This window comes from Agelaius phoeniceus, chromosome 9 (genome assembly GCF_051311805.1).
Source record: "Agelaius phoeniceus isolate bAgePho1 chromosome 9, bAgePho1.hap1, whole genome shotgun sequence".
Taxonomy (NCBI): Eukaryota; Metazoa; Chordata; class Aves; order Passeriformes; family Icteridae; genus Agelaius; species Agelaius phoeniceus.
In genome coordinates this window covers 22,493,856-22,515,556 of record NC_135273.1, presented here as the reverse complement: position 1 = coordinate 22,515,556, position 21,701 = coordinate 22,493,856, and the positions used below count along the sequence as shown (strand labels likewise).

At 36.9% G+C, this 21,701-nt stretch overlaps 1 protein-coding gene across 27 annotated transcripts in view; it reads left to right on the top strand.

The window, feature by feature from the left end:
• KCNMA1 (potassium calcium-activated channel subfamily M alpha 1) overlaps nucleotides 1-19,227 on the top strand; it is a 414,944-nt gene extending 395,717 nt beyond the window's left edge. For 9 of the 27 annotated variants that reach the window (XM_077183251.1, XM_077183250.1, XM_077183249.1 and 6 more), the window contains 5 exons: nucleotides 1,263-1,457; nucleotides 3,022-3,140; nucleotides 4,893-5,117; nucleotides 7,208-7,236; nucleotides 12,884-19,227. In XM_077183251.1, coding sequence (XP_077039366.1) covers nucleotides 1,263-1,457; nucleotides 3,022-3,140; nucleotides 4,893-5,117; nucleotides 7,208-7,236; nucleotides 12,884-13,038 — 723 coding nt within the window. In that variant the 3' untranslated portion in view covers nucleotides 13,039-19,227. Of the gene's footprint in view, nucleotides 1-1,262; nucleotides 1,458-3,021; nucleotides 3,141-4,892; nucleotides 7,186-7,207; nucleotides 7,237-12,883 lie in introns of those variants that run through there. The other 18 variants (XM_077183263.1, XM_077183264.1, XM_054637037.2 and 15 more) reach the window with 4 other exon arrangements.
• The last annotated feature ends 2,474 nt before the right edge of the window (nucleotides 19,228-21,701 follow it).

Below are 21,701 nucleotides of genomic sequence, written 5' to 3'. Positions count from 1 at the left end.
ACAATGAAACTGAAGTTTCATTATACAAAGAAAGAATATCAAAGCAACATGGATAGGAAGCCAGTTTTGCTTTTTGATCTCAGGATAAAATATTTCAACCTCTACCTCAGTTTACCCATGTATTAAATGCAGTTACATTATATGGCTAGAGCAATGAATTTCATTGAAAAGTATTATTTTAAAAGTCTTATCTTTAGACAACAAGCACTGTTGGAGAATTCACTATTCATTTTTACTTGGTTGGATTACAGGCATTTGTTCTAAGTCCTAAATTCAACAAAATCCAGAAATCCAGTAATGTCAATCCTGTGTACTCTACAGTGAGCTCATTTTTTCCTTTTATGTTCCTTGCACTTTCAAAGCTTCTGAAAACTCAGACATTGGTGACATTATAAGTGACAATCTTTCCTTTTTTTTGTTCAACATTTTTTTTGCCCGGTACAATACATTGCAGAGGTTTAACTGAGTATGTCTGAACTATACCAGTATACTTTTAAGTGAACTTGAAAGTCATTCATCTGGATTTAAATTAATATTTTAAATACCCATTGTTTGCCTGACAGACCAGCAATGCTACAGATGCTGGCAAAATGTCAGTGTGGAGTAAATCTTCCCTAATAAACCACACTTACCCTATACCCTAGAGTTTTTTAAAAGGACCACCAGGATCCCCAACTCATCATACATTTATCTGGAATGAACTCAAGATGTTTAATTGATACATGCTTATGTCTGAACACTGTCAAGTCTCGTAATAAGATGTTTAGTACAATACATCGGTTAGACTGCTAGAGTCCAGCCACAGTAATAAGTAATGACATTTGCAGCACAAAGGCAGCTCCCCAACGAATTGGTGACAAGAGTAAAAAGGCAATCTAGCCTGTGTAAGCTTTAAATGTGGTCTGAATTTTACAATTACATGTCCTAAAGCCCATTATGAGACATGAGGGCGATGAGAAGGAAAGCAGTCATTGCATCACTACTAACACCAATTATAGGAAACAGAAATCATTCAAATTTTTGTACTTTAATAAAAATCAGCCTGAATTGGTGTTTAAAAGGAAGGATCTAGTATAGGAGCCTAATGGGAAAGAAGAAAATAGAGTAATTGGAGGCTGCTGTCTTTTCACTTTCTGTATAAAATTATTTGAAGAGACAGCCAAGAACTTTAAACAGCAGAAACCCGGAAAAGTTGTAATTTGGATGTCTTCAGTTGTGACTTTAATGGTGTTTGCTTAAAGAGCTTTCTTTTATCTCTGCAGACATACTTCAATGACAATATCCTCACACTGATACGGACATTGGTAACAGGAGGAGCCACACCAGAGCTGGAAGCACTGATTGCTGAGGAAAATGCATTGAGAGGAGGTTACAGCACGCCCCAGACACTTGCAAACAGGGACAGGTGTCGAGTTGCTCAGTTGGCTTTGTATGATGGGCCATTTGCAGACCTAGGGGTAAGATCATGAGGGAAATGCAGAACCAAGGCTGGTCTGTGCTCTATTAGCTGTCTCTCAGACTTGAGTGAAAAATCTATCTCAATAAGCATATAATTTCTATTATTGAATTTAATAGAGCTTTTGGATTGTTTAAAAATTTATAGCACAGAGTGCTAGGTTTGCTCTTTACCTTTTTAAGAAGCTGTATGATTGCCCAGGATCCCTGCCTGCATATTTCATACAGAAAATCCTGTGGCTCTTCTTCATTGTCAGCTAAAGAGATGGATGAGCTGATATGGATGATATAACCATTATAGCAATAATGAATTCTAAATTTATTCAATATGTATAGATATACCTTTTTTGGGGTGTTGATAAGCTTATTCAGTGTTTTCACAGAGCTTCCAGTTCTTGAAATCTGCTTATTAGCTTGAAAACAAAGGTTTGTAAGGTTTGGTTTCTGCTGGTTTTGGATGAACTAAAATTCTTATGAAATCCTCATCTTCTGATAATTTGACTGCACTGTTCTAAGGGTGAAGTAAAAAACAAGCAAAAAAAATTTAAAATCCCAAACCAAATAAATAAATGATCTTTTAAAAATAGTGCATTATATAAAACTAAAATATCTACAAATGTTTTCTGGACCACATTTTGAAATCTTGAGGTAATCCCAAAGCACCCACTCTGCTTTGATGATGATGTAGGATTTGATGTTTCTTAAATTAACCCTGTGTTGACCAGCCCTGTCCAAAAAGAACAGAGTGACCTTCACAGAAATGACAGGGAATCCCAGTTTCAGGATGAGGGCAAGAGTGCACAGATAGAAGCCTACAGCCTTTCAGGTGTTGTAGCAGTCTAGTTGCAGCTGAGACTAGCAGCACATCAAAACTCTTTGGCAAAACTCATCTAACATTTCCACAAATAAAATAAGCAACACCAATCTTTTGAAGGCTGTTTCACCAGAGCCTCAATTGCACTACATCTGTGAAGGCAGAATGCATCGACACTCATGACTATTAAAGAATCACTATTTGGATATACAGATGAGCAAATCTAAACTTATTTTTTGCTAATCATACATTTAGTCATTATTTTACAGCAGCAGATAATTTATTATCCTTTTAAACCCATTGAACTCTAATTTTTGTTGTGCTCCTCAATTTTTTTTTCTGGATGACAGTATGACTGCTGCCAAGAAAGGGTAAAAGATACTAACAATTTTAATACCACAATTAATGTAATTTGTAGAATATGCATTGTCTGGTACAAAAATTTAGATTTCCAGCTTAAAGCAAATCACTCACTCTTTCTAATTTGCCATTATTTTATGGACTAAGGCTCTCCAAAATAACAATCATCACTTTACATATTTACTAATTTGAAATAAAACATTTAGATTATTCATTTCTTTTGGTAAAAGGCTCTCATTTGAGACAAAGAACAGACTGTCTATACATTGTCCCTTTTTTATAAGTTCATACTGCACGACCTGTTCCCTGACATTGTGTTAACAGAGCAAAGAAAGGAAAAAAATGTGCTGTTCTCTTTTTTTTTTTTTTTTAACCTCCTCTCTTTCCTCTAGGACGGAGGTTGTTATGGAGATCTGTTTTGTAAAGCACTGAAAACATACAATATGCTTTGCTTTGGAATTTATCGATTAAGGGATGCACATCTAAGTACTCCCAGCCAATGCACTAAACGGTGAGTCTGGTCTTTTAGAACATCTCTGCTTCACTGCTCTTCAGTCTTCTCAGCAAGGAAAAGCCCAGTGCCTGTAATAAATATAAAAAAGAGCTTGCTCCGTTTTTGCATAACTTTTCCACAACCCTCTTTAAAGATTTCACCATGATTCTATCTGACTTTAAATCATAAGCTGGATATCACAGTGTAAGGTGTCAGCTGATATTACTCAAAAATTTTTAATTAAATTTTCAGAGTGCATCTTTAGCTTGTTTGCTCTATGGTGATCCACTGTTTGCCTGCAAGGAAAGGACCTCAGTTCCCTTATATGAATCAACTCCAAGTTGTGGGATAATAATTTAAATTACAGTAGCTAGTCTTTTTTCTGAATGCTCAAATAATACTCCTGTGGGCTTCCCATCAGTACCATCTGTGTCTAAGCATAATTTCTTCCAGTAAATGGAAAGCCTTCTCTTGGTAGACTACATTTTTACTTCAGTAGCGCCGAGCCTGACCTTAGTGCTTTAAATAGAGCAGACACATTTCCATCTTTGCAAACTGAAGGCCATTTAGCAGCTTGCTTGAAATGTGTCTTAATTAACTGCTTCCTAGAAATACACACACAGACCCATACCAGAAGTATCACAAATCTACCATCTGTTACTGTTTCATGCTCTACAGAAAGCATCATTATTGGGTGAACATGGCAATAAACAGCACTGCAGCCCACCAAGGCGGCTTCTTCTGTAAGAATTTGAATAAATTGGGTAGAAAAATTGAGTTGCAGTTTAGATTTACACTGTAGTTACTATACTTGGGATTAGTTGTTGGCGTAATAAGGGACTTCTGTCCCTGAAGCAGCTAAGCAGATTTCTTATGAGCATTGAATTAATTTGAAAAGAAGTCATGAGCTTTATGTTCAATTTTTACTCATTTCTTGCTTGGACAGAAAATGCCGATTGCCTCGCTCAAGTCTGTTTTTCACATGCATGAAAAAATTTAGCAGCTGCTCTATAAGTTCTTCATACCCTGAAAGGCCATTAGGTGAAGGTGGGGATTCTTGAAATTGAGCAAGTTCTTATTTCAGGCCTGGGATTTATACTAAGCAATAAATTGGATTCTTGGATGTGCAGATTTCTCTTTATAAATGCTCTTTGAGGCCATGAATGTACATGTGGAGTGAATGAACAAAATTAACCTTGCTATAAAGTTATTGATGTATTTTCCTTAACTTGTTTTAACTACAGTCACAATCCAAACCAATAATTATATCCCTTGTTCTATTGACTGTATTTAAATATTTAATAACTATGTAAATATGTATTTAAATGTGATATGTATTTAAATAAGCTGCATGTGAAATCCTCCTCTCTCTGCCTTTCAGCCATTCTTTTAAATACTGTTTGTGGTGGGTATGGTACTGTTTTTTGTCAGTATGTAAATATATTTGCTAGAGTCATTGCATTATGGTGCAGCCAGAGAAAGGAGCATGATTTCTATGATGGTTTCTCTGAAAAATCATTATGTGATTCACTTGAAGAACATCATTCTCAGGAATTTTACCTGTCTGAAAGAAAACATAAAAAAAGTGACAGCTGACATAAAAAGGTCCTAACCTATAGTGGGAATTATGTGAGCTAAAACTAGGTACAAACAGAAATGCAAAAATTGGGCTAAGTGTTCCTGAGCTAACAACTCTAGAAGAAATTTTTTAGTGTAAATCTAAACCTATTTTCTTTTTCTTTCTTTTTTTCTGTCTTCCTTTCTTCCCAGTTATGTTATCACAAACCCACCATATGAATTTGAGCTTGTGCCGACGGACTTGATCTTCTGTTTGATGCAATTTGACCACAACGCTGGCCAGTCCCGAGCCAGCCTTTCTCATTCCTCCCATTCCTCCTACTCTTCCAGCAAGAAGAGCTCCTCAGTTCACTCCATCCCATCGACAGCCAACCGACCGAACCGCACCAAGAGCAGAGATTCCCGGGACAAACAGAAGTATGTGCAGGAAGATAGACTTTGATATGTGTATCTGCTCCCACTGTGTGTGAAACTTGCATTCACCACCCATTCTCCCCGGTTAATGTTTCCAGCAGTAATGTTCCCTGTTTTCCCATGGAGTTCTCCCTTTTTTGTACACATATTTTGCATATGTATGACAGTGTGCATGTGATTGTCATTTTTATTTCACCACCATAAAACCCTTAAGCACAACAGCAACAAAGCAGACGGACCAAAAGTTATTTATGATGCTAGGGGAGAATAAAAAAAGAATTCCAAACCCATAGGCACACTGAAAACATAAATAACTCACTGCAGTTACTCTACATATCCGAAAATAGAGTATATTTAACATGAACACTTGCTCTTGATGTCAGAGTTACACAAAGAAAGTCATTTAGTGCAGAAGTGTTGATGTATGTTGCAGTAGGTTTTTTTTAATACTCATATTTACAGGAGCTCATACATTTATTTGAAGCTTATAAAACTCTCCTATTGAAAAAAAAACAAAAACCATGCAAAAAAAAAATCCCTGCTGATTTTTCACTCTCAAGGCTTATATTATATAGGGCTTACACTCCTTGTATAGATTATTGCTAGACATCTGCTTTATACCAAAGCAATATCAGGGACTTTTCTGCTTGTTTAAGAACTTTCTCTAAAATATTAGTCTTTTGGAGATGGTGTATTTTCCCTTTAACACTGAAATTGTCGGGGCATGAAGTTTTACAACTCCAATGGTTTAATTTAAGTTTAGAAAGAGTCTAATTGCATATTAAATTATTATTCTGTCTATTTATATTGCCACATGAATAGCTATATTTTCTTTCACTTTTGACATTTGGGATAAAAAGCCATATGTATCATAAATATTGGATGTAAGTCATTAAAAACTGCCTTCTTGGGACTTTTACGTCTTTAAAAGGTGAATTAGTCACCTTATGTACAGAATAAATAATGTTCAGAAAAGAGCAAGCATTTTTCTATGCTTACATATCAGATCTCAAGGGACTTTGTTCCTTTCCCCAGATGGTAGTTTAACTTTTCCAAGTTAGTGTTCATATAAATCTTCCAACAAGAGTCCTAATATGTGAAGAACCTCCAGAAATCTTGCTGCATGTTGTACCTGGTTTTTTCAACAGGTGCATGCCAGTGTGCAGGAATACAGGGAAGACAACTGAGTGCCTTTAGATCTCTCCCATTTGGGGAGAAAAGGTGCTGTGCCCCAGACTGTTAATGAGGAGAACAAGAGGGTTGGGTTGGAAATATTCACAGTGCTGAGGCATTGCGTTCCGTGCACTTGCCAGAATTTAGTTCTTGCAAATTGTCACCAATGACACATGTGGCCAAAAAAAGTTGTGGCAGGGAACTAAATAAAGTAGTGGAAAGGAACCTGCCCTAGACAGCCATAGGAATGATAGTTCAGGCTTGCTTTTACTTTTTTTTTCTTGGTTTAAACTTCAGAAGCCAATGTATATTTTGAAATATACAGCTAGCTCTAGGTCATGGAGGGTTTCCGAGGGTAGGGAAGGCAGAAACACATACCCTCTTCCCTGGCTATCCAGCAAGAAAGCATGCAGACAGAAAAATACTTAGATTTGAATGATTAGCATTGTAACTGCCAACCCAATCAAGGTGCTTTTATGGTTAGTTTTGTCTTCTACCTTCCCCTTCCCCAAGCATGATAATTTTGAAGATTTGCTTGCTGTGTGAATTGACAATAAAGCCAAGCACTTTTACTGACAAAACCTGGAACCGTGTAAGTGGGCTACAGAGAATACCACTGTGCAGTGCTGAGCATAATGATTGGAATACAGTCTATATGTGTGAGTGTGCATTCAAACGCAGCTGTAAGTCCAATCAGTGAAATACATTGCAAATTATGGTTGCTCCCCTACAAATGAGACTATTACAGTTGCTCTTCATCATAAAGAAAAATTCACGTGTTCCTTTTTGCAAAGAAAGTTATCGTGTTTTGCCCTCAGAATATTTATTGCTACAAGGATGTGCCAGTTAAAGTGCTCAACCAGAAATATGACAGTTTAAAAGCATTGTAAAACTTACATAGCTTACTTCTTTTTCTAAAGTGCAACAAGGATGAATAGAATGGGCCAAGGTATGAAAATTAATGGTTCTGCATGACCTAGCAACTGCTGTGGGTTTCCCTCTATAACTTTGTCCTTGTGAAAACTTGTGAAATTAAAAAAAATAGTTACAAACCTTATTCAGTTATTGGTTTGTTTGTTTGGTTGATTGTTTTGTTGGTTTTCTTTTGCCTTTTTTTTCCCACCAAACCAGAAGTAAAACTGGCTGCTGCTGCTGCTGCTGCTGTTTCTCAACCCTGTTTTGTTTTTTTCTCCTCTCATCTGCTTGCCTTTCTAATTGCACGTGTCCTTTTGTAAACACCCAGGTTCCTGCTCAATGAAGATGCCTATCGTAGTGCAGACATTACTTTAATTTCCCATTCCTCATTCCAATTTCTTTCCTCCCTTCCCCTCCCTACTCTCCTATTCCCCATGTATGTACATGAGCATCTTTTTATGTTGGCAGAATTGATGGAAGATAGTTGAGAGCAGTTACACATTTTGGAAGAATGTTAATGGCTTTGACACCAAAATGCTTTTCCATTAATGTTTTATCTGTTTTCCATTTAGCAGAGAAAGAAGGGTGTTAATATGAAGCCACTTGTCACATGCTACATAATGATCTTTATCCAAAAAAATAGTATTTGTATAACAGTGCAGCTCAAATAGAAAAGACATAAACAGTGTACATTAGCGAAGTAATGTGCCTACTTTGTGAGCAGCAGAAGAGGAATATCTAATATAAATCTAAATCAAATCTAAATTCTTCAAATTACATTGGAGTCTACTCCACCTCTGTCCTCTATCCCGAAGTTAGAATTCTAAAACTTTTGACTTTTAGTACTGTTGTGTATAATTGCCACTGCTGACTACAGTCAGATTGATCAAATACTTTATTATAGTGATGAAGGTTTTCTGATATGGGTATACTAATGGAGGCTGATCATTATAAGTAGAGAAATACTTAAATCAACTTTATGCTGGTGTTTATATTGAAAAGTAAGAGGAAATCTCCTGTTCTATCCCAAGTCAGAGAACCATAGTAAAATGGTTAGTTTTTGAAAGTGAAGAATTATCACCAATGTCAGGAAGTGACATTTTAGGTTTTTAAATGAAGGTCCTGCCATTTATATCAGTCTCAGCATGGTTTCAGCATGCGAAACCAAATTCTTAGTGAGCTTAAGCATTGACACAAAACCATGTCTAGCAAACCTGCAGGTTCTTGTCATGGGTTCCTATTGACCTAAACAGAGAGAATCAGGCATTTTCCAGTGAAATTCCCATTGTCAAAACTAAGAATTTTGGTAGTTTAAAAAATAAAAAATCAAGAACAAGTCCAGAACATTATCTTTGTCACAAAACTTTAGTTGCCCTGAGGGAAAGTAAAGTTCTTCATAGAAAAAATAGTTTATTCTCTCTTTCCCTGCAAATTTCTTACTGCCTGCTACATGTAAAATATTCATCTGCCAAACAAAGAATTTCTGAGCAGGTGGGTAGAGAAACTTTCAATACTTTTCTTTCTCATGCAGGAAAAAATTACATGGAAGAATTTTCAGCTTAGTTATAAACAAAATGGTTACATGCAGGAAGGAGACACACAAACACATACATGCAAACTAATTTGAAACTGCAAGTGTCACAGAAGACAAAAAAATGCATGTTTTAAACAGTTGAAAGGTAACCTGGGATTATGGTGAGAATACAAATATAGTAAAACCTTTGTGTTATGTTTGGGTAGTATTTTCTTTGCCTCTGCTTAGAAGAGAGGGTGTTTCACAGTGACATTTGCTCTGAGTTGCTACTCAGTCCAAAATTAATGATAGAAATTTTAAAGCACCAGTACAATGAATCTCTTGGAGAGAATTGCTGCAATCCTATACAACTTGAAGAAAACTGTATTTTGAGCTTTTTACTTTGGTTATTTATATCATTTTTTTTATGCTGCGGGGAAGAGTGTTACACAAAAACAATAATTTTTATTTATTTGTAATAAGAGCATTGAGCCTTTTGAACCCTCCTGGATGCACTGATGCTGATAGGCCATTACAAACATAGATGTTTGAGAGGAGAGTAAGTGTTTTCTGCCATCTAATACATTCAGTTACTAAGCTGTTCCAACATCTCTCAGGTGAGGCTGTCAAAAAGAAGCCTGTCAAATAGCGTAGGAAGATCAGGGACTTTTTTAGCAGCTCCTAAAAAAATAAGGTAAAAAACTATGCCTGTTGTCACTATAATGTGGAAACATTTCTGGTAAGGATCAATATGCATATTCCAAAAGGGAGAGAAACAGACTCAGTATGACAGAGAGCTTAAAAATACTTGATGAATATAGCAATATATAAAGACTTTAAAAAAGGGGGTTTCTGAACGGATGTAAAGGAAAAAGTAAATATTAAAGATAAAAATCTATGGTAGGACTCTGGAAGACATACCAAAATCAGGCTTTAAGCATAGCATAAAAGACTGAAAATTGTGTAGGGGCTTCAAGAAGAACATTTAGTGACTGGGAGCAGAATATCATAGTGGCCAAGAGTAAAGATCAGGAGCGTTGAGCTCACATTTCAAAGGTAAGTAGAGAGGGCAATGAATTTGCACAGGAGATTCATCGTTATGTGGTCAAAGATAATTTTGACAGCAGAGAGGAACAGGAAAGGTATAAAGCTGGAACTAAGCATTGCATGCTGGAAATGATAATGCTTGGGTCAAGGTTTCAGCACTGGCAAAAAGAAATCTAAGCAGCAAAAGACATTAGAATCTACTAGCTTCTGGATTTATTATTAATGTTCTGTATGTATTACTTGCCAGGTAAAGGCAAAAAGAGACTGGGTGGTGTCTTTTTAAAGAACAGCTCCCTATATAGGAGTTCTATTTTAAATTTAACACATAAATAAATAGCTTATTTGGAAAATTTTAGGGAAAGTAGGGTATTTTGAAGTGCTTTACACTGGCTGGTGAGAAACACAACACAGTTCTGATTCTCAGCACTCACACAAGCCTCCCCTTACTTGCTACAACTTGAATTAACTTGCACCAAGTTCTGTTTGTAAGGAAAGTTTTTGCACCATGTGTTAAAAAAAACAAGGTAGCAATGGAAGTTCACGGTGCTTAACTTGCCTCAAAATCATTTTAAACACAAACCATTAGAAAACTGTTAGTTTGAAATTGTTTGTGTGATCTCACAAGGCTTTTAAAACATGATAACCATCACACTTTACACCTCTCTGAAAGGTTAGTTTAATCGTAGATCACATAAAATTGGTTTCCACAAATGCATAATGGTTCATGTGTCACACTTGAACTAAATGGTTTTTTAAATGGAGCTGAAATTATTTTGATGTGTACACATTCCCAGACTTCTTTTTCCTACAACCTTTCTTAAACCGGCCCCCATCAGGAATCATTCCCTTAAAGTCTCATTAATAATTCAGATGTTCTGATTACTTTAAAAGATCTATGGAATTGAGGCTTTTTTTTTTTTTTTTTAACTGCTTGACAAAAAGATAAATGAATGTAGAAAGAAACGGTAGGAGTCTGGCAAGCTGTAGATCATCTCTGAACAGATTGTAACTTTATCATTCTGTCAGGAAGAATAATTTAAAGCACTTAATCAGTTAGCTTCAGTGTGCAGGATGTAACATTATGAATTCCTATCGTCCAATCTGTTCAAATCAAAGGGAACTTAATTATAATAGGTGAGAGAGAGGGAGATGGGAGATTAAACATCATTCAGACTCAGGCACCTTTAAGGGGGCAGGGAATTATTTAGTCTGGTCACAAATGAGTAGGATATTTTTAAACACAAGTGAAAAGCATTTTAGAAAATTACAAGAAAAACAACACAGTAGTTCCATTTCCCTTCAGTAATAAGCCATTAATAAGTAATATAATTCCAGGGTTTGATTTAATTTTTTTAAAAATGTGTAAGAATGGGTAGCAAAGGTTTCAATGGGGAGTGGGGGTTTGGCTTGTAAGTTCTAAAAGTCCACATAAAGCGGTTTAATTTGTTATTCATGAAAGTGACTGAAAAGTCCAGTAATTCTGGGGATTAAGCTACTTCTTGAGAGACTTTAACTCCAAAGGTCTTTGTTTATTTTTGTGCAGTTATGTCCAGGTATTTTTCCTCTATTTTTCTCAGCCTTTCAATTTATTTTCTCTCCTTAACCTCCTGAGCTTTTGTGCTCAGTCCTTGGGTTTCTAGGTGAATTTTGCTTTGCTAATTTTAAATTATTTATTTCTTTATTAAAAAATGAGCATTATTTCCACTCCTGTGTTGATTCCAGATACTGCAGCATTTCAGTGGTTAGAAAAGTAGCAGTTTATATTATGTAAGTGAGGCCCTAAAGCTTCTGCAGCATTTTGGATTCCCCGGTGGACTGGAAAGTAGTGCATACATGTAAGAGTAGCAGCTCTGGTGTGACACACTTTGAACCTTCCATGTAATAATGAAATGCCCAGAGCCATAAGTGTCCACTGCTCTGCCCACCCACCTCTGGGATCTGGGGAAGGAGGACAAGAATGGAGACAGAACTCTGTTCACAAATGCTTGTCAAGGCACAAGTGCACCTAATGGCCATTAGCCACTCTCTGCATCAGGAGTTCCCAAGTCTTGGAATAAAGTTATCTTGTAAGGTTGCATAGCCGTCATTGAGAAATTACAGCAGAAAATGCTCTCTAAAGGGTCTAAGAATTTTTTTTTCTTTTGTGAATTTTAAGAAGCTTTTGCCCATACTTGCAATGGAGCAGTGCAACATAGTGGTTACAATGATGAGCAGCTGGGAAAGGGCTGCAATGCTGCAGCCTCTCAGCATCCTCCCACATTGCTCCCAGCCCACCTTAAAGCCGCACCATAATAATCCCTCCTGTGTTCATGGAAACAGGCACTGCTCAAGGATAGAAAAGAAAGAGCTTCCTCTCTAATTTTCCTTTAAGTCCTTACTTCCTTTGCCTTTGCTGTCACCTGTCTGGACTGATCCATTCAGGATTAGCTGGAGCCCCTGCCACAGCCACCTGCAGTGTCTGGTGTTCCCCACCCCATTTAAACCCTAGAGTGCAGTAGTGCCCCAGCACCTGTGTTTCAGAGTAGGGATTTAATGCCCACCCTGTGCAGCAAGGCTGCTGTCTGGCAGCAGGAATACAAGTCCTGTTTAGTCTAACACCAACTGCAGAAAGTTCTTTATGTTCTCCTGCATGATTTTCTGGGCCAGCAGTAGCCACCACCCCAAGGCTGAAATGGTTCAGAGAAGTCTCCTCTTTAGGTGCTCCTCTGTGCATAGACTCACATGCTCTTTTCTGTATTACCCTTATCCCAGCTGCTCTCTTTGGCTTCTTAGTTTAGACTTTTTTTTTTTTTTTAATAAATGAATCACCTGAGCATGAGAAAAGACCTCTCTTACATCCAACAAGCAAACTACATATTGGCAGTTTTCTTTAGCTTCTATTACCAAATCTGCAAGCGTCATCCTCCTTTCATAACTGTATTTTCAGAGTTATTAATCTAATGCACTGTACTGCTAGTAATTGGTCAAAGTCACCTTCTATTGATCTCTGTTTTCTATAAACTTTACTGACTGCTCCCTTTTTCTTTTTTTTTTTTTCTGATGTTTCTGTGTATGTGTGCTTCACTAATTAACGCTTTCATTTTTCCCTCCTTATTCTGTCTCTACCCTTTTTGCTCCTTAGCAGAAAAGAAATGGTTTACAGATGAGCCGGATAATGCCTATCCCAGAAACATTCAAATCAAGCCCATGAGCACTCACATGGCCAATCAGATCAATCAATACAAATCGACAAGCAGCTTGATACCACCAATACGAGAAGTTGAAGATGAATGTTGACTCCTTCGAAGCCAGAACTATTTTTATAAAGCCTGACAAACTTCATGAATGGTGATGTGACATTTATTCCTCTTACTTGCTGAACCACTGATGGAGAAGTTAAGAAGGGCACGCTTAATGGGAAAATAAAGTAGACAGATCTTTGTTTGTCTGCCTTTAATATTGCTTCCACGTATTTTGGAAACTATTTCATTTATAAATGAACATAATCAAAACTAGTCATGTATAGCCTCTAGCATTTTAAATTATTTTTATTTATTAGAAAAAAATATATTTTTCTTTTTTTTTTTCATTGTTAAGTATCTTCCCTTAAAAAAATGGCATATGTGGCCAGACTCCTAAGAATTAAAAAAAACCCAACAAACCCTCAGTCTTTGGCTTAAAGGAGAATGATGGTCACAGTTATAAGGATATGTAATTAAGGGAGAAAAATGATATATTTACAAAAAAGAAAAAAGGTCCAACTTGTATTTTAGTAAATCAAAAAAAAAAAAAAAAAACCCAAGAAAAAAACCCCTACACTTCACCAAAATGTTTCTTTATCGGAAGATGTGTATTTTGTTCAGCATTGACACCAGCTCTTAATAAATTGAACTTATTTATTTTCAGAGTTGAAAGTCATATTTTTGTACATGTAACATTCTTCAGAAGTATTCTTTGTTTTATTAACACATATAGATCATCTTGGCTGCCGGTTGTGTGAAGGTGCAGCAACTCCCCTGCTGTGCCCTGCCCCTTCTCTCGGTGGCCGCCCCGGGAGCACGATGTGACACAGGCACAGGGAATGCCACCGCCCCAGCAAGGGCCATGGACTTACAGGGCCCGGCTAGAAACGGCAAACCTGCCAATTGCACTTCACTTCCCATTAGCCATCAGCAGTTGCTAACTTCAGGAAGGCAAGCTTGGCAATTCTTCTTCTTTTGCCATTATTACAGTGATTTAATCCAGAGTGCATAAAATAGTGCATGGAAGCATCAGTTATAAACCATCTAATTTACCACATTTTGTTACTTCGTTACTTCAGAAGTGCTGATGGCCTTTCATTGGTCTGAGATGGTAAAAATTCTTCCTGATATGTACAGAGATTTATCTCCAGATCCTTGCACTTTAGTAAAAGCTCATACCCTGGTAAAGGGCACACTGAATCCCCTTTTGGTTAATTCAGATTGGGATAAAAACTGGTTTAGCTCCAGCTCTACAATCTCACAACATGCTGTCCTCAGTTAATTCCTACAATGAGCAACATCTTATTTTAGCAGTTGTTTTTCTGGTTGGTTTTTTTTTTTTTTCCTTTTATTTATTTTTACTTTGCTGGGACACCACACACAAAAGTACAGTAAAAACCAAATAAAAATAATAAAAGTGATGAATGTATTTATTATGATAACATGCAAAAGGCCTTTGATGGGTGCCTTTTGTGTCAGCAGTTTCACAAAGTTGCCAACAAGCTTTATAGCCATCAGACAAAAATGTGATGTTTCATATCTGTGCTGCAGTATCCACCCACCCAAGCATTTATGTTCTAAATGATTTAGTTACTCTCTCTATCTCAAATAAGCAACATCTGACACAATTGTGTGGAAACAAAAAAAAAAAAAAAAAAGGAAAGGCTGTGATAGTAGGGAAACAAAAAACCAAAACCACAAAACCAGAGTCATCAGGAAAAGCAGATTTTCATTGTGCAAGTTAACTTTAGGCTTTGTAATTTTGCAGAATTGTTAAACACCACAATTAAACATACCGTGGTATTTTTATCATTAGAGAAATATCAGTGAATCAAACAAATACAAAGCAGATGATGAATTTATTGTGAAAACAATGATGTCCACTATGTAATCCAACATTTAAGCCAAACTATCTCAGCTTTAATGTTTGTCCACTGGCTGCAGTACAAGTATAACCATACTAACACCTAATAGGCTTTATTCTGGAGTGACTTCTTGGACTGTGACTATTTTGTTGTTACATTTTGTAGAATAGCTATTTAAAGACAATAATGAGAATTGTTAATACAGTATCTGTAAAATTGGATTGTTTAAAATATTTCACTCTCCTACAGAGTAACAAAACAATACAAGCAGTTTTTCATTATTACTTAGGTGCATGTTTAATGCATTTCACAGTCCCCAAAAGAGAAGATAAATTCCAGTGAGTTCTTCCAACATATGCTGCTTCAGCTAGTGACACATTATAATTTACATCCAGTCTCTGCATTGGGTCATGTTAAGCCTTTTCTTTGAAGTCAGTGCTCCTTTTTCATTTATGAACTGCATTCATATTACAACCAGAATGAAAAAAGCTGGTCCTGAGTACAGGAGAATTGTAGAAATTTGTGTTCAACCTCACCAAATGCATATGAATTTTTATTTCTTTTTCCTGAGAAGACTGGTGTTTACTATAGGGGCATAGAACATTATAACTTATACCTTATCATATAAAGTGTCACTTCTGAGTGTCCTTCCTTCAGAAGTGAACATTCACTGGGTAAAACACACGAAATAATCAAACACAGCACCCCTACATTGCTGAGGTTTGTGTGTGTCTCTGTCCAATTTAACAGTCACACCCCAAAATCCCATGCTATTGTTTGTAAATAAAAAGGACAAGACCTGAACACACTCATGAGCTCTTCTGGCACAGAGAGCACCATATGCAATGGTTGATAAAAAAACACCCACAGAGAGCAAACAAGACAGAGAGAAACAGGTGGAGTTATGGGTCTACATTTCCCATTTACAGAAAAGCTAGAATCAGTGATATTTTCTTACTCCTATTTTTGATAATCAAAGATGCAGGACTGATGTCTGGAAATTAGATGGAGGAACAGATAGAAAACCAATTGGAATCTTCAATATTCAGCCATTAAAAATTATAAGGCCAGCACCAATAAATGGATATATGAAGTTATATCAAAGCTGGGAAAAAGGCTGGGAAAGGGACAGCTGACAGACCACATGATGACTGATACAAAAATAAGTTCTTGGTTTTTATCAATGACTTTTACCCCTGTCTCAGAAGGCAAAGATTAAAAAAAAAAAAAAAAAAAAGTGGGGTGGGGAGGATTTCCAGGTTTTTGGGTTTTTTTTGGTTTTTTTTGTGGGTGGTTTTGTTGCATTAATTGCATGCACTACTGATACAGGCTATAGACTGTTTTCTTGGTAACTCATGTGTTGGATAAATAGTGTGTCTGTGTGTGTGTGTTTGCAAATATACATGTCCACACATGCACACACACATATGTATCTATGTGGGTACACACAGATGTGTGTGTGGGTACAGACACACACATATGTACAGGGGTGTGCAGGTATTTGATAGAGTCATCACAAGAAGCTGTCATAAATTTTATTTTCCATGAGCTGGGGTGAAGAAAGGCACAAAAAAGAAGAAAATACGACTTGCAGGGTAGCATATGGAAGAATTTTTTCCTGCTGTTTCCTCTTGGTTTGACCAGAAGCCAGCCATGCTGGTTAGTTTTCTGAGATGCACTGAGATTATCCTGCAGAGCCTTCTCTCACTGCTGCAGCTGGGCTGTGCTTCTGGCCCTCCTCACACCCCTGTCTGCTCCCACACTGCCAGAAAGTCTGCTGGCTCTCTCTCTTTCATGGCCATTGTTTTAATTTGCCCCCTGAAGCCCATGAGCACCAAGATGAAAGGATAAAACTATCCTCTGATCGATTTGGTGGCAAGTGCCAAGCACAGCAGAAGTTAAGGTATAAAGTAAAGAAGATATGAATAGTCTAAATGCAAATTTTAACATCTTGATGTGATCGTGTAGTTCCTTCTAAAATAATAAGTATATGACGTATTTGTTAATTGGGAAAAACAAGACAAAAACATTTCCTTGTACATTTTAAAAGCATTCTAAAACTGTCACTGACGTTTTAACACCTTGTGTTTCAAATCAGCATCCATGGCCCAACAGCAGGGAATACAATATCTCGGCCAGGCATGGTCAACTGGATGTGAAAAGAACTAAATGGCCTCAGCCAAAGGCAGGACAGAACAAATGTAGTTTGCAAGGCAAGGTACAGGAGACACTGCAAAAACATTTAGACTTTTATTATACATTGTTGGGTGGTGGTGGATGAGGCTGGCTATTTTTGGCCTGCAAAGGAAGATTTTGCATTTCTTGAATTCTTCATGTAGTAGAAGGAGAAGAAGAAAGTAAAATAGTGTGTTCTCATTCAGGTTTTGCTGGGGCTGTGTGTGTCTAAACCACAGCTAACAAGTACTGCAACAATTGGTTGCATAAACTGGTGAATAAACATATATGACAAAAAAAAGAGCAATAATTTATAAATGGCTAATGATTTGTGTTTTCACTGCTTGGCCACTCACTGGTCAATCCATAAAATTGTTAACAGATGCCCTGGACTAGCTGACTCACATGGGCACAAACTGAAACACAGAGCAGGTGCTTAAATAGTTTTAAGAAGTGGATTCCTAAGGGCTCCTGGATCCCAATGTATTTGAAATGAACACATATTGAGGTCAGAGTGTGTGTGTGTGTGTGTGTGTGTGTGTGTGTCTTGTTTTTACAGCTGTTATCATTGTGAATTTCTTCAGCACCAAAAGAAGTGTGTGTCTCACCTTTCATTTCTAGTTTTGAATGTGATTAAACAAAGTAACCAAGAGTGTGAAAGGCGATGAACGGGACAAAGTGAAAACACAAATCTGTTCCCAGTGTTGCAGTGGATTAGCCTGGGAATATCTGTCAAAGTCAATGGCAAATACATAAAAAAATTCAGAGGAAAGGACAACTCTTTATAAGCCTTCTGGTTTTTTCCTTTCTGTGGCATCTGAAACACCAAAATCTCCAACATGCAAACAAGCACCTTTTTAATTTTAATTTTTTTTAATTCTAAAGGTTCTTGAATAATCACAGGCTTAAAGGAAATATTTTTAAAGTCACTATATATGCAGACCAGGTCTCCTGATATTCCATTTATAGTATTTTCATGCTGAGCAATAGTAGTGGGTGTGGTTACAGCCCCATCTGAAATAATGAAAGGAGTGTAGTGGCTCTTCTGCTGTAGTCACTGCCCAGGACGGTGTGTGGGCCTTTAGTGTGGATGAGTCTGTGCCAGCATTTATCAGAGCTATATTTCTGTCAGCAGTGTATCTATTCTGCACAGTCCCCTTTGCTGCAGAGCATGCAGCCACGCTGAGGCTGTGCAGCCTCTGAGCAGCACTCTGTACACCAGCTAAATGCCACTGGAGCCAGGAGTGAGGACTGTGGCTCTGAGGTATCTGCTCTGCCCAGTGGTGTGGCACTGGTGACTGCCAAAAGGAGAAGGGGTAGGGAAAATGAAGAAAATATAAAATATAAGGTATTTCTTTCATTACTTTGGTTCTAATTTAGAGCAATATCTAACTTAGGAAGCTGAACAGTAATGCTGCATCTAATTAGAACCTTTATGATGTTGAGACAAGGTTTCTTACTGCTTCAGTCAATGCATTTTAGAGGAGATCTCTATAAAGTAAAAAAAGCAAAGAACCCAGAACACAGCATATAGGCAGTTGAATAAATGTAAAAAAACCCATAGATTTTTCAGAAACAGAAAAGTGTGGCATACAAGCATTTTGTTGACTGGATGATAACTAGTAGGAACTAAATAAGAATGTCAGCAGAAGTTATCTCAAGCAGTTAAAAAATTTCTGCTTCTGCCATGGTCCCATAGCTTGGGACACAGATGCTTAGCCAATGCAAATACTCTAACCTCTGGCAAGAAAAAAAGAAAAAAAAAGAAAAAAAAAAGGAAAAAAATATATTACTTTGACTTTCTCATTTCTGTAGGTTCAAAACTGATGAAACCACTTTCTTCCTTTGGAAAAAACACACACATGCAAATACATATATACAATATCTTCTGATTGTTTCACATGTCTCCATTAGTTATAGTTTGGAAGTGGAGATGGTGAGGGGGTACACTGAGAACCAGCTAGCATCTTAACTTAAAAGTTCATCAAGAAAAAGGAGTATGACTTCATCACTTTATTTTTAACATCATGGGTTGGTGAGAGAGAACAAATGCTGGTGCTCAGAAATGATCTACCTGACTTTGTCATATGTAATATCCAGTGAAAAATATATCGTCCTGTAAAAAGGGTTTGTACATAACTTGTACATGGTTTCATTTTGTATTTTTCTCAGATTAAAATTTATGTATTTGTGTTCTAAAAGAAGGAGATATTGCTGTGTTTTTTTTTCTCTTCTAGAAAAGTTTGCAACTTGTATCACCAATTCATAAATATTACAGCATTCATGAAACCAATGCTATTAATACTTTGACTGAAGACTAACTCAACAGACTTCCTCTCTTGCTTACACTCCAGAATCATACTCCTTGCTAATAGTAATTAATATCAGCTGCAATGGAGGATGCTGTGGGTACCATAAATAAGTAATTCTGCACTAGCCACAAATGGCACCCTAACACCAGCTGTGTAGTCAAATACAGATAAAGTTGGTATAGTTTAACTACTTTACATGGTTGAACAGACCATTTCATATCACCTTTAGCTCTGACGGGTCAAGTTAAGATGGATTGATAATTCTGCTAAACAGCCCAGGATTTTCTACTTTCTCATGATGATTACATTTAAAAATTATCTGCAAGTTTTGGACTACGTTTCCATTGCAGGGAATTAGGTATCATCCTACATGCAACTGTATGGTTTTAGGCTTAAAAAAACCAGTCTCCTTTTGGAATCTGTAAGATTGTGTGCATGTGGCTGGCATTCTGCTAAAAAAAACCTTGTCATTAAGGCTGATATCATTAATCTCCCAAAAAAGTCCCCCCCCAAAAAAAAAAAAACAAACAACCAAGCAAACAAACAAAACCTAAAAAACCAACAATCTAAAACAAAGAAAAAACCACTCACAAAAAAAAAATTAGTCGCTTTTCAGTCCTCCCTTACGTACCACAAATCTGCCCTTTGCCATCTGATGCCTCTAGGGAAAAAATTCTATTTTAAAAAAGGCTGAAAAGGCTGTAAATTTTCTCTTACTTCAAAGACAGAAGACATCCAGACCTATTTCTAAGTAAGGGCACTCAAAGACCCTAAGTTTGATTCCTGGCTATAGGTACTTGACTGACCTCTCTAAAAAGTACTCCCCTTCCCCCATGCTCTAGGTCTTAAAACACAGATTTATTAATACACTTTTTTCAAAACATTCATTATGCTAAAATTTTCACCTACCTCTGGGTCTAGTTTGCCAGGTTTTACTTTCCCATTTTTTTTCACCAATGAGACACAAGTGTCCAGTAACCAGACACATTCTGTCAAAAAAAAATCTTACAGTCAGTGGGAGAGTGAGTTCAAAGTATCCCAATGGAGATGCTGGAGAGACATTAACACTCCAAAGCACTTCTTAATTTTTTTTACAACTTTATTCAATTTCCACTTTCTTTTCCTGCTTGGAAGAAGAAACTCCTCTTTCCAACATCCTTGTCTTCTGAGGCTCTCCCGAACGAACAACTTGGAAATCAAACCACAGTAACAACTTGTAAAATATTTTATTGCATTTGAAGCCACAGACTCTTGAGAAACTTTAAACATCTCTGTTCATTTTTCAGTTCATCCCCTCAAGTGTTATCCAGTAAACTCTTTTTTTAGACATCAGATACAATAAAATACATATATGCAAAAGCATTCATTGCAAGATACAGCGCAAAACAGATTAACAAATATTGGTTTTCTCATGGATCAAAGACTTTACATGTAGGATGCATAATCCATGTGTGCAGACTGAATTAGGTAGCCCTTCACTCGAGGTGAAGAGTTTGAATGCAAAGCTTTTGTAAAAGTCAATATCATAGTTGTTTAATGTTTGGAATTAATGAAAGCAGGACTGTTCCTTTACTTCCAAGATAACTCTGGTGATACCAGAAGCCAAGAAAACCCATGATTTGCACACATATATTATTTTCCCACTGAGGAAGAGAAGGTTTCAAAGAAAACTTTTCCTTATGATGGACTTTCTGAAGGGTGCTGTAAAATTCATTTCTTATCCCCCCACTGTACATGCTTGTTCTGACATTCCTGTTCTGTCTTTTCATAATACACAAGCTTCATTGCTTCTTCAGCAATATTCTAGCCAGATAATGAAAAAACCACGCTTTCATCATTCTGTATATGAACATAGTTGCTATGAAGTTATAATAAGCATGTGCAAGACAGTGGAATTTAGGAAACCTGGAAAGTTTTCAGGTGAGGCTACCATGAAGTCACCCACACTGATGAACTGCTTCTTGAAATACAGGTTAGAGAATCAAGTCCAAGCAGGTTATGAAAATTATCAAATTATTTAAAAACTTATGCACTGACATGGAAACCTGAAAGAAGAAAAATAAGAGATGATCAGGTGAGTAGACTATTACATGTGACAATTGAGCTGGAGAGTTTTACTGAGGGGATATGGACACAGACAGTTTGGGTAGCTGGGTAGCCCAGTCATTGGTATGGATGGCAAGTATGACAAAGAAATCCCTTTTACATTTACCAGTTGTATTAGAATTCCTCTTTCCTTGCAGTGTTGGATCCGTTTCTGTAAGGATACATTACTAGGTTTTGCAAGTATTTCTCATACTTGGACTCTGCCCGAATAATTTGCAGGGAAGATCAGGGCACCAAGCATATTTGTGCTCAAATATCTG